Source organism: Gracilinanus agilis, chromosome 4 (genome assembly GCF_016433145.1).
Source record: "Gracilinanus agilis isolate LMUSP501 chromosome 4, AgileGrace, whole genome shotgun sequence".
Lineage (NCBI taxonomy): Eukaryota > Metazoa > Chordata > Mammalia > Didelphimorphia > Didelphidae > Gracilinanus > Gracilinanus agilis.
Window position 1 is genome coordinate 70,973,298 of NC_058133.1, and position 12,493 is coordinate 70,985,790.

General features: G+C 36.0%; 1 protein-coding gene across 1 annotated transcript in view; it reads left to right on the top strand.

Moving 5' to 3' along the window:
- Positions 1-12,493, top strand: part of PAPPA2 (pappalysin 2) — a 386,296-nt gene that overhangs the window by 175,496 nt on the left and 198,307 nt on the right. The window contains exon 11 of the mRNA XM_044674282.1: positions 1,437-1,568. Coding sequence (XP_044530217.1) covers positions 1,437-1,568 — 132 coding nt within the window. The remainder of the gene's footprint in view (positions 1-1,436; positions 1,569-12,493) is intronic.

A 12,493-nucleotide genomic window follows, 5' to 3' on the forward strand; every position in this document is an offset into this window, starting at 1 on the left:
AAGTGCTCTAAATGCACTTGAGTCTACCAATAGCCCTATGAAGGAAGCACCATAGATATTATCATTATGCTCATTGCAGACTTGCCTGGTAGAGAAATAGCAATGTTGTGTACAAAGTAGGATTTGGAGATGGAAGAGAATTTGAACATACCTACTGAAAGCAAATAATTACTAGTACTTGGTCATTGCTGAGAGGTCACCACAGCAGTAGTGTCCCAATTTCCCACCTACCCAGGTCACTCCAGAAGGGCAGAAATTAGGAAGAATATTTCTTTTAAAAAAAACACAAACTTTACCTTCCTTCTTAGAATCAATATTATGCATTGGCTCTAAGGCAAAAAAGAGGTAATGGCTAGGCAATGGGGGTTAAATGTCTTGTCCAGGATCACATAGCTAGGAAATACCTGAGGCCAGATTGGAATCCAAGACCTTCTGTTTCTAGGAGTCTCTCAATCCATTGAGCCACCACAGTACTACCTTCCATTCTTTTCAACACAGTATATGGAAAGACAAATACAACTAAACCAAAATAAACAAGAACAAGCAAAAAAAACAAAAAAAAAAAAACAAAAAAAAAAACACTGACAAACTAGAATATATTTCCAGGCAAAGGGAAACCAGGATGTTGAATGAACTCAAAGCCATATCTTATAGAGCAGGAGTCGGCAACCTTTTTTGGCCTTGAGAGCCATAAACACCACTTTTTTTAAAATGTAATTTCACGAGAGCCGTACAATGCTCACAGTGCGCGCTCCTGTAACAGCGCCTGAAAAAAAAAATTGACTTTATGGCTCCTGCAGAAAGAACCATATCTGGCCCTCAAAAGAGCCAGATATGGCTTGAGAGCCATATGTTGCCAACCCCTGTTATAGAGATTCACTGAAGAAACTAGAGATTATCAACATAAAGAACAAAAGAAGTGAATAGGAGGGAAGACAGGGAATGGATATGAGAGTGGTCTTCTGCACTTGAAAGGTTGGCTTGGGGAAGATGGATCAGATTTATTCATGGACAGGGCTAGAAGGTAGAGCTAGAGGTAAGTGGCAGAGAAAAAGATTCCGGAGCAAATTTAACAAAAAATTGCTGACCTTCAAGCTCTTCTCAAGTGGGATGGGTAGCTTCAGAAGGAAAAGTAAAGGAGGCTGGAAAACAGTTTTCTGACACCGGTGGAGAGGATTCTTGCTTCATGTTAGAATTGGAATAGATGCTCTCAGAAGCCCCTTCCTCAGCTGAATGGAATTCTTTATGTAAGTTTGATGACATGTTCCAAAGAAGTCCAAGAGCAATTGAACTCATTGCTCCACCTCTCTGGTTTCAAGTTCACAGCCTGAAAAGTTTTGAAGCCACTGAAGATTTGATTTTTTAAATTCCCCTGTCCCCTTGTTCCTATAGTTTATTTCTAGTTGCAAATATTTGCTTTCCTTTTCCTTTTTAAGGTTTGCAAATCCCACCCTCCCAAGTCACCAGAGGACCGTTCTCTTGCTGGTTGGTTTCCCTGTATCACTAGTGAAGGGGAGAGAAAGGAGCCTGAGATTCACCTTGAGAGAGATGAAAAGGTCTGGCTCAAGGTAAGTGACTTGCATGTCTTTTGTTTAGTCAGTGGGTTTGCACATACACACATGTGCATGACTCTATTTTTCTCTGGAATGATCCAGATCAAAGAGTTTCTTTCCTTTTCTTGACCTCTATGTTTACGTTCTAAACTCATCCTTACTTCTGATTTATTTGATTTGACATCTGGAATTGCTTTCATGTAAGGCATTTAGGTACCTTGAACTCAACAGGCCTCTAACCTTTGTTCTCTATGTTATCAATTATCTGAGTAGCATAGCCAGGGAACCTAGGAACTTTTTTCCATCGTTGGAAAAAATAAAGGTTAGAATGAGTTAAAACACCAGAATCTTAAGTTTAGAGATTCCAGAAATCTTGTCGCAGAGAGTAAATCATTTCAATTTTAACTGCTGATTATGGAAAAAGGAGATGCAGATATTTTAGAAATACTGGTTAATGAAAACAAATTTGGGCTGTCCTATACTAAGAAATTATGAATATAAAACTCAAAATGTAAAAAAATTGATATCCCTTCAGGTTTTTAATGAAATGTTCTCTCAAGTGTTTTCAAATATGGTTCAATGGGTCTGTGCAATTTTAGCAAAATGAATGTTCTTTCTTAGAGTGAGATGCCCTTCTAATCTAAAAAAGTTTATTTTATAAATTATCTCAATTGTGTGCCTGCTATGTGAGAGTCACTATTTTAGGCACATGTGAAAATACATAAGATATAATCCCTGTCCTCAAAGAGTTTGCAGTCTATGAAGGGACATGTGAAATATGGGCAAATGATGAACAGAATATTTTATGTACTTAGAAGAGGTAGGAGCAGTGTTCTGGAGGTTCTGACTAAGGAAAGATGATGTCTGATTAGGGAGACTGACTTCATGGATAAAGCAGCATTCCTTAAGACTCATTTCAGTGCAAGCCTTTCCCACCTTCCCCTCTCAGGTCAGCTTCTCCTCTGTGGATACCTTGTATATAGCTAGGTGTTTAGGTGTATGGATGTTTAGGGAGTACTAACACCTCTCATGTGAAGACTTGCTGGGGCCTTTAGGGCTACCCATTCACCTTTGGTGTCTACGTTTCACTTATCTCTCACCTATGGCTCCAAGAAGCTGTAGCCACCCTCCAGTAAACCATCTTGGCAGATGGGCTAAACCAGATACAGGGAAACTAAACTCATTGGTGACTTGGGGAGAAGGGTGCTAGGTCATGCATGTAAAGACTTCCTCAACTGGAATGGATAGATGAGACTAATTTATTTCAATGCCTATGAAGGTGGCTGAAACAGGTGCTGTGTGGAGTCCTTAGAGCTTGTTCAGACATAGAAGGCACCAAAATAATCCCCTGCATCCACATCATCTCCAGTTATCTTGACTCTTGTCTTGCCACTGGACTTTGATGACTTTGGAAGAGAAAATGAGGATAACAGCTTTGTACAACCCTGCCTCACTTAGATCCAATTCATGCTCGAGTCAAGATATTGCCCCACGACATCACTGGTTCTCTTTGAAAATGAAGGACAAAAAACATCAAGTATATACCTAAGTGCTTACCTTTTTGCTTATTAGACTGTGAACTCCTTGAAGTCAGAGACTATCTTGCATTTTTTTTGTATTCCTAATAGATACCCTATGTGGGTGCATAACAGAGAGTTTCAAAGAACTTCAAAAGCTGTGTGGTTGATAGGAAATGGGAGGGGGGAATTATGCTTAGCTCCCTCTTTAAATAGCAGTCCTGGAGCCCAAGTTTCTGCCCCTGTAATCAAAGGGTCCACACAGAGGAGCAAAGGATATCTAGGATAAGTGAGTACCAGAAAGAGTCAGTTTTGCAATATAACAAGATTTCCCAGGGATGGATTTCCTAAGGAAGGAAGACATCTCTATTTTACAGATAGGGAAGCTGAGACTGAGAACTTAAATGACTTATCTAAAGTCACACAGCTAGTAAATATCTGAGGCAAGGGCTGAAATTAGGTGTTCCCAATTCTAAGTCCAGCACTCTATCCATTGCACCATGTCCAGCTGCCTTCCTGTCTATCATTCCCTTTCTGAATTCTCTTGCCTTACAGCTAAACATTACTGATTCCTTCATCATCTTTTCATATGGCTTGATTTCAAGTCTCCTCACCATCTCTGTCTTTTAGATGCATTCCAACTTGTCAGTATCCTTATATAAAATACTGTGAGAGGATATTGAGGCAGTAGAAGACAGAGTAGAAGACATCCTGCTCTCAGGATGCTTTTATTTTACCTGTGTAAGCAAGCAGACCCAAAGGAAGAAGTTAGAATAGTAGACAATAAGTGCTTGTTGATTGGAGTACCGAGCAACATATTAACATATGTGAAAGAATATGGTCCTGTTTATTTTCGTGGCAGCTCTAAAAGAATCTCAAATTCAAATGGTTTCCCTCACACTGGAATGGATAGCAATCCTAACAGAAACAACCACACATATGCGGTATTCTAAATAGCATGTACCGCCACATCAGTGATACATTATGGACAGATGATTCCATAGAGATTTGCACTACACTAATTATAGTCCCCTAAATAATGTTTCTTCCCATTCTTTCAGTGAGCCAAGGGTTCTGGGTGAACTTCCAGTATATAGACAATTCAGTGAAGCTTTAGTTGACTGTCTTTTGAAAGATGGAAATCCTTGGCCTCTGACATCTTGAATAATAAGATTCATTTCCTTTATCTTTGATATCATTTGCTGGTGCCTCTGGAAAATATTTGGATAGTCATTACCTCATACTCATTAGAATCTATTCCTCAAAACTAGAGGCAGCTACTGACACCTTGTAAAAGATGGTTAACTGTTGGTCCTTTTCAAGAGTTTTTCTCTACCATTTAAGCTTTGGGAGTGGGGCAGGGATCAGGCATGTACAGAGAGCTGATGAGGGAGGTAGATTATATAAAAAAATTGCACAGAAAGTTTGAGTTCTGGACTTGGCCTTTCCATGACTTAATTAAAGTACTTAAACTCTGAAATTCAGTTTCTCTGTCTGTAAGTGAATAGGTAGGAATAGGTGGGACTGACCTTTAAGGATCTTTTTAGCCCAAACTTCTATAATTGAATGAAAAAAGCATTTATTAAGTATTTACTACATGCCAAGATAACTTATGTGCAAGAATTAGGACCCAGAATATTCCCAGATTGCAATGACCACATTGGCTTGCTCCTTCTGGAAAGCCCTCCAGATCTTACTTGTACTGGAATGAAACTCTCCTCACTATAGCACTGAAAATTGCTATTTCCCAATTTCAATTCACCATCTGTCTTTTCTCCTTTAAAATGTTTTCCTTAGTATTCAGTGGTTAATTGTCAACTCTCTCAGCATAGAATTTCCAGAGTTAACACTAGTACATTGAATCCCTCTCCCTCACAAGTCCGTGCTAAATTTTAAACAGTTCACGTCCCAGCCTACTTCTGACAAAATACCTCTAATGATTGTTGGCTGTCCTTCCTAGAGCACTTATAGGAAAACATCAGCCTCAGTATTGGACTTGGGTCTAGGAAGACCCATATTCAAATCCTGCCTCTTGTACATCCTGAGCAAATAATTTAAATTTTTCTCAGCCTCAGTTTTCTTATCTGTAAAATGGGAACAATATTATTACTTATGTCAGAAAGATTTTGAGAGAATCAAGTCAAATAACATATGCAAAATACTTTGAAAACTTTACATGCTAGCTAGCTATTTTCTTTATCATTTTATTTCCATTATATATTATTCATGTATACATTTTCATTATTGTTGTAATTATCATCAGACAATGGCATTACTCCTTCTTGGACCTGCTGATATATCAGCCTATTTCACTTTATAATCTTTGATTTGGAAGTAACTCCAAAGGTGATCTGATTCAGGCCTCTATTCAGAGGTTATTATCAGAAGGAAAGGAAATATCTTGGGCAAGGACAATTCATGATTTTGTGCAATGTAGCCCATAGCTATGACTACTCTGTCTGCCCCCTTATTTCCCTTGACTGTGATTCCTGATCTTTCTTTAGGAAAGTTAATGTCACAGATCTTCTGAAAACTCTCCTCTCTGCCTTTTTTCTCGGTTCCTTGTGAGATGGATACTTAGCCATCAGTGACCATCTTAGAATTATGGAAAGCAGGACCTTTACATTGAGAGCCTAGGAAACTTTGAAGTCTCTCTTTCTCCATATGCCTCTCTGATTCACCTATGGCCTATAGGGTAGAACTCAAAATAAATGGTATTGCCTTTGGAAAATTTGCCTTCATGTATTCAGGATTTATTTTTAGTTTCTGACTTCTGTGACTCATGTTCTCAGTTTGTAAACTCAGAGATGTTATTTGGAGAAGACAGAACTGTGAGGCCATGCTGTAGTCTTAGTCCTACATCTTCTTCTGCCCCAACTTTGCACCTTTTTTATGATCCACTCCCAAATTTTTTTCAAGTGTATTTGCACAAGAATTTGATCATCAAAACTTCCTTCCTTCATAGATTGCATCACAAAAAGGATGAAATTCAAAGTGTCTCCTGCATCATAGAACCATAACTGATTCAGATTTATCCACTAGCCATAGTGCAAAAGGGTTCTTTTGTGTGAAGTGAGTCTTGAAGTATATATAATAAACTCCATGCTGCCAGAGACAAAGCTGGAAGTATGAGCTAAAAGATCTTCGGTGTCCCATACTTCTTACCAACTAAGCCGTTATCAAATTATTTGGAGATGATAAAAAGATCTCTAGATTAAATAGTTTTTCTTTTTGGGTTGATTGATTACAGGTTTCAGAGCAAGAGGTAGAGTTGTACCTGTAGTGAGAGGAAAGTATACATACAGAAAATGGCCAGAGTAAATCTGAGGAATGCATAGTCCTAGGTGAAACAGAGCCATGCATGACCTAGATCTCCATCTCCAGTCGTGTGGATCTTTGGTGGTGTGGTTTGGAGGGTAGAACGCCAGCAGGAGAAGTGGGGCAGAAAATAGGATCAAATGAGGACAGAAAATTGGATCAAATCAAAGTCTAATTTCTGGCCCACAGCTCTCATGAATAAAATGTCTTCACTTTTCCAGTCTAAACATCCCAAATTTCTTTAGCTGATTCCTGAATGACTTGGATTCCCTTACTACTGTGGTCACCATCCTCTGGGCACACTGTATCTTACTAATCTGCTTTGTAAAATGTGGTTCCCAAGGTACCAAAATATTCGATATGTGGGCTGATTAGGACAAAGTTGAGCCGATACAATCTTGCTCATTTTGGACAATTTCCTGTTAATGAGATCAAAGAGAACTTTGGCTTTTGGCTGTTGGGTCACATTACTGACTCATTGAGGCTTCAGTACATTAACACTCATATAGGTTTGCTTTTCCCATGTGAATTGCTACATAGCCATGCTTCCTTGACCCTGTACTTATAAAGATGATTTTATGATTCCATTATAAAACTTTACATTAATCCCCACTGAATTTCATCTTATTAAGTTCATGCCTAACATTTACCATGAATTTTTTTTATTGATTTTGTTTTCCATAAAATCTGATTCACCTTCCAGAATATATGATTCTCTTCCATTAGTTATCACTCTTTTTGTCTGTGTATTCCATCAGTTAAAAATATTAAATGGACAATTGTAATTGGAATCTGGTACATTCACTGATCTCATCAACCTGCTTAGATAATGTGACCTCTCCATATGGAGTAACCAATTGCTTCTGGCAGTTGATATGTAAGGGAAATGCCTTGGAGAGATGGTGGAACAGCTTATTATATAAAATTGTCACCAATATGAACCAAAGAGAACTAGCTAAAACTTGACAAGCCTTTTTGAATGCCTCCAAAGCCAATGAGAGATCCACATGTTTAGGTGATCAATAACAATAATAGAATATTCTTACATGTTCTAAGTCTCTTCAAAATACTGTATATGTTATCACAAGTGTCCTAGAATCAAACTCCTCAATAAAATCTTTCCTATGGAGAAGTTGCATCAGTTGAAAAAGCTAATGGGGTCTGCAAATGCTCCAGACCAGCATTATAAGATAATCAACCTTGCACCTTTACATCTTATCTACAAGCATATTATTCAAGATGCCAAATGCCTTACTTAAAATAAATTAAACTATGACTATGGAATTACTTTTATATACCAATCCAGTGACTATAAAAAAAACTGAAATTATTTTCATTTGCCTCTTCCTCATTGAACTCCATATTTCTTTATAGTTTTCACTTTATTTTCAAAGTGCTTAAAAATCATCCTTTTAAAAATGCACTCTGGAAATTTGCCAGGAATCAAAATCAAAGTCTCTAATAGTTTAAGAATCTACTCTTCTCCCTTTAAAAATCAAGATGAAATTTTCTTCTCCTCTAGTTCCCTGATGCCTCTTCCATTTTCCAAAATTTTCAAAATATCAGTGATAATGACTTAGCATATGTATCTACAAGTTCTTCTAGTACCCTTGAATGTATGACTTAAAGTCATTGAAGGCAACTAAGTATTCTTAAATTTTCCACTTTTGTCATGGGCTTTGGTTCCCTGCTATCTTTATTATCCATTTCCCAGACCATCTTCATTATTCTTCTCTGCATAGAAAACAGGTAAAATCAAATATGAATAGTTCTGGCCTTCTTTTGTATTTAGCTTTTATCATCCTAAACCTCATTCAGCAGTAATATTATCCCTTCTTTAATCTTCTCCTTATCTTCAACATAGATATTTAAAATAACACAAACTTCTTTTTGTTGTCTTTAGCAATTTCTGGAAATCAGCTTATTCTAGGCTTTGGCACTCCTGGCATCATTGTTTTTTAGGACCACACCACATTTAAAAAAAATTCATCATTAGTTTCTTGCCCTTCAGGCCAATACAATTTTTGAGGGATTATTTTTGTTTTTAATCTAAGTTGGTCAGTAAATTCCCTGGGCAACTCCATTGGTCTGTTTAGATAGTTTCCATTTTTTTCATCTTCAGCATTATTTATATTATTGTTAGCAGAATTTTACCTTTTTTTTTTTGTTTTATTTCTACACCTCACCCACCACAATTTTCCTGGAATAGAAGAAATAGCACATGGAATCAGGAAGACCCAAGTACAAATCCACCCTCAGACACTTCCTAGCTGTGTAACTCTTGGCAAATCACTTAATTTCAGTTTCCTCAATTATAAGATGGGGATAACAACAGTATCCACCTCTTAGGGTTTTTGTAAGATCTATTTGTAAATCACTGTTGTGAGATATTATTTGTAAATCACTGTGCTTAGTTTCTTGCCTGGCATATTGTAAGTGTAATACAAATGCTTATTCCTTTCCCTTCCTTCTCTTTCTCCAAAAAATAGATAAAAAATCCATGCTGTTATGTTATTATTCAATTACTTTGATTCAATCCCTTGAATAAAAGAAAAAAAACTAAAGTCATTTAATTACTGAAAATAAAACCATGTTTTACAAAGGAATGGAGGACTTGGAATATGTTATTCCAAAATGCAAAGAAGTCAGGACTACACCCAAGGATAACCTATTCAGAAAAACTAAGTATAATCCTACAGGGGGAAAATGAAAATTTAATGTTATGGACGATTTTCAAGAATTCCTAACTGGGGGGAAAAATAGAGACGAACAGCAAATTTAACATCCAAACACAAGACTCAAGTGAGAGAGAACCATACTCAAATAACTATGAAACATTCTTCAGATACCAAACAAAATTATTTATACAAATGAAAAGTCCTTTGAAATTCATGGAACTTAATGGATAAATGAAAATTATTAGTAATAATCATAACAATTAGACAAATATTAATGTTGAAACTAAACAGTTCAATTCTATTCAACAATTATTTTTAAGATAGCTACAACATGCAATATATAGTACTTGGGTAACAAATAACAATTTGAATAGCCTCTACAATCAAGGAACTTGTTATAAAATTCTAGCATTTGGAAGAAATTTAGAGGATATCTTGTTCAACATCTTACTTGTTGCTGGAATCCTTTCTATGGCATTTCTAATGTATTATAGATAGACATCCTTCTAGGCAGAAGGAAGTGTATTCAAATCTTACCATTCCTATCTATTATTAGCTCTATGAACTTGAATACAGATTTACTTCATATTGGTCTTTCCATATTTGCTTACATTCTAGAGATTTTTCACTTTTATGGAACCATAATATATATATAATTTAGTGATTCATTCTACATATATGAGACAGATATTTCAGAGGGTTAGATTTAGAAAAGAAACTGAAATGTATATGTGGAATAAAAGAAAATATATAAATCAAAATATTTTTAATGACCATAAATAATATTTTGCTTTTAGATCTGAATAGAGTATTATTAATTTTTTTTTAATTTCTAAAAATTATCTTCCTTGAAAGGGTAGAAAAAGCATTTTCTCAAAGTCTAAAAAATCCTTTTAAGTAATCTAAGGTTAATCTAAAATCTGAGGTTAATCTAAAATAAAACATATACTCTGATTGGAATTACTTAACCTGACAATAAAATCCTGTGAAGACTTGTAAGATCTATGATTTACAATGAAAGTAGATCCTTATGAAAATCCCACATATATGTCCTTGACAAATTTTTTTTCTGGAAAGTGAGCCTTGGTTTGACATTTAAAGCCTTCCATAATCTGGCTCTCATAAACTTTCCAATATTATTTCATATAAAGCCCCTTAATTCATCCTCTACGCTAGTCAAAGTGGTTGTTTTGCTAGACATGGTATCTCATCTCCCAACTGTTTGCCTTTGCCTCTCCTTATTTCCCTACTTATCTCCATCCCTTTAGAATTCCTAATTTCTTTCATGGTCAGACAAACTCCTATATAGGACTTTTCTTGATTCCTAAAGAGCTTAGAACTCTCTTCCACTTGAAATTATATTTTATTTATACTCTGCATATATAGAATATTTATTTCTCTTTATACATACTTTATCTCCTCTCAATAAAATGCAAACTTCTTGAGGGCAGAGGCTATTTTATTCCCAGGCCCACATACATAGTAGGCTCTTAATAAATTTTTGTTTAATTTATTTGAATTGCCTAAGACTTTGTAATATCTGAAAGTCTCTAAAAAGAGGCATGTCACATATAAAATATTTTATGATTCTATTCTGTAATTAGATGTTGAGGATGCAGAGATGAAATAAGATTAAGTCCTTCATTTGAAGATATTTATGTCTACTAAGGAAGATAAAACACATACACAAAAATAACTAGGGTATGAAGAAGAATACTAAAAATTCAAAGGAATTTACACACCACTATGAGAAAGCTGATGAAAAAAGTGATCACTTTACGTTGTGGGAATAAAGGAAGGATTTATGGAGGAAGTAGTGCCTGATTTGAATTTTATCAGAAAAATGGGATTTCAATAGTTTAACCGAGTGTGAATTGCAGACCATTTAAGGCAGAGGGGATGGGTGAGCAAAAACATGGTGATTAGAGAGGTAGGCTAAGAATGATGATGATGTATAGTTTGACAAGAAGTGGAAGACATATAAAAAAGTAATGTGAAATAGGTTGGAAAGGATTGGTTGAAGCCAGATGGTAGAAGAACTTATATTCTAAGAAATATGTTAACATTGAGTAGGCAATGAAGAACCATTGAAGAGTTTTGAATTGAGGTTTAATGGGACAAAAGAAATGGATTAGGAAGATTACACTCAAGACATTGTGAAGTACAGAATGAAGAGAGATACTGAAATACCAATTAGGGGGATAATGCAAGAAAAAAAGGTCAGAAGCAAGAAAAGTCAGAATTAGGGATGTTAGTGGGATTGTCATGGAGGGGACAGATAGAGGACAGATTGTGGACATAGATTGTACAGGATTTGGGAATTAAAAGAATGTTGGGGTAGTAAGAAAGAGAAGAGTACAAAATAGCTCTCAGTTTGTGGGTTTGTGAAAGTTATTCCTTTCTATAGGAATATGGATATTAAGAGCTAAGGGCAAATTATTAGAGTAGAAGAGGAAGATACGATTTGGACATGTTGAATTTAAGATGTTAGAGGGTGGAAAAGGGAATCCAAGTGGAGATTTGTCAAAGGTAACTTAAAAATATGGATCTAGAGTGCTAATAAGAATTTGTTATTAAGGACTAAAATTGGGAATACTGTTTGACCATAGAGATGAGACATTGTAGTGGATGAAATTACTAAAAGACAATGTGGAGGGGAAAGAATAGAGGGCCAAGGAAAGGATATAGAAGGAGACCTAAGTTTAAGCAGTGGGTATAAAATGAAGGAGAAGCTAAATGGCTCAATGGATGGAGCTTTGGGCCTGGAGCCAGGAATATATGAGTTAAAAATATGGCCATGGACATTTACTAGCTGTATGACTTTGGATGACTCACTTAATCTCTGTTTTCCCTAATTCGTTACTGAAGGAAATAGCAAACCACTCCAATATCTTTGCCAAGAAAATCCCCTCCTAGACCAGTGATGGGCAAACTTTTTAAAGAGGGGGCCAAAGGAAAGGAAATGCTCATCTGTCAGTCTGTTTCTAAGGCAACTCTTTAGAAGTTTCATTGTATTGTATCCTACTCATTGTATTCGTCAGATTAGGAATAATGTCACCCAGCAGAAAAGAACATTTCAGGAGGCTGAATCTGGCCTGGGGGTTGTACTTTGCCCATCATTGCCCAAGACAGTATTGACATTCTATGGTCGACTGGGTCATGAAGAGTCAGATGCAACTGAATGACTGAAAAACAGCAGCGATATAATAAAGAGTTAATGGATATGGTGAGGGCTAGCCAGGAAGTTAAGACAAAATCATGATAAGATTGAGGTCAAAAAAATTTTTTGTCTAATATTTTCATATTCTCAAGAGTTTTTTTTTTTAAATGAAAAATCCAGTGGAGGCTCATAGCATCACAGATTTACAAATAGAGGAGGATTTAAGGATCAGTTAACCTCTTCCTTTTCCTGATAAAGAAAATGATA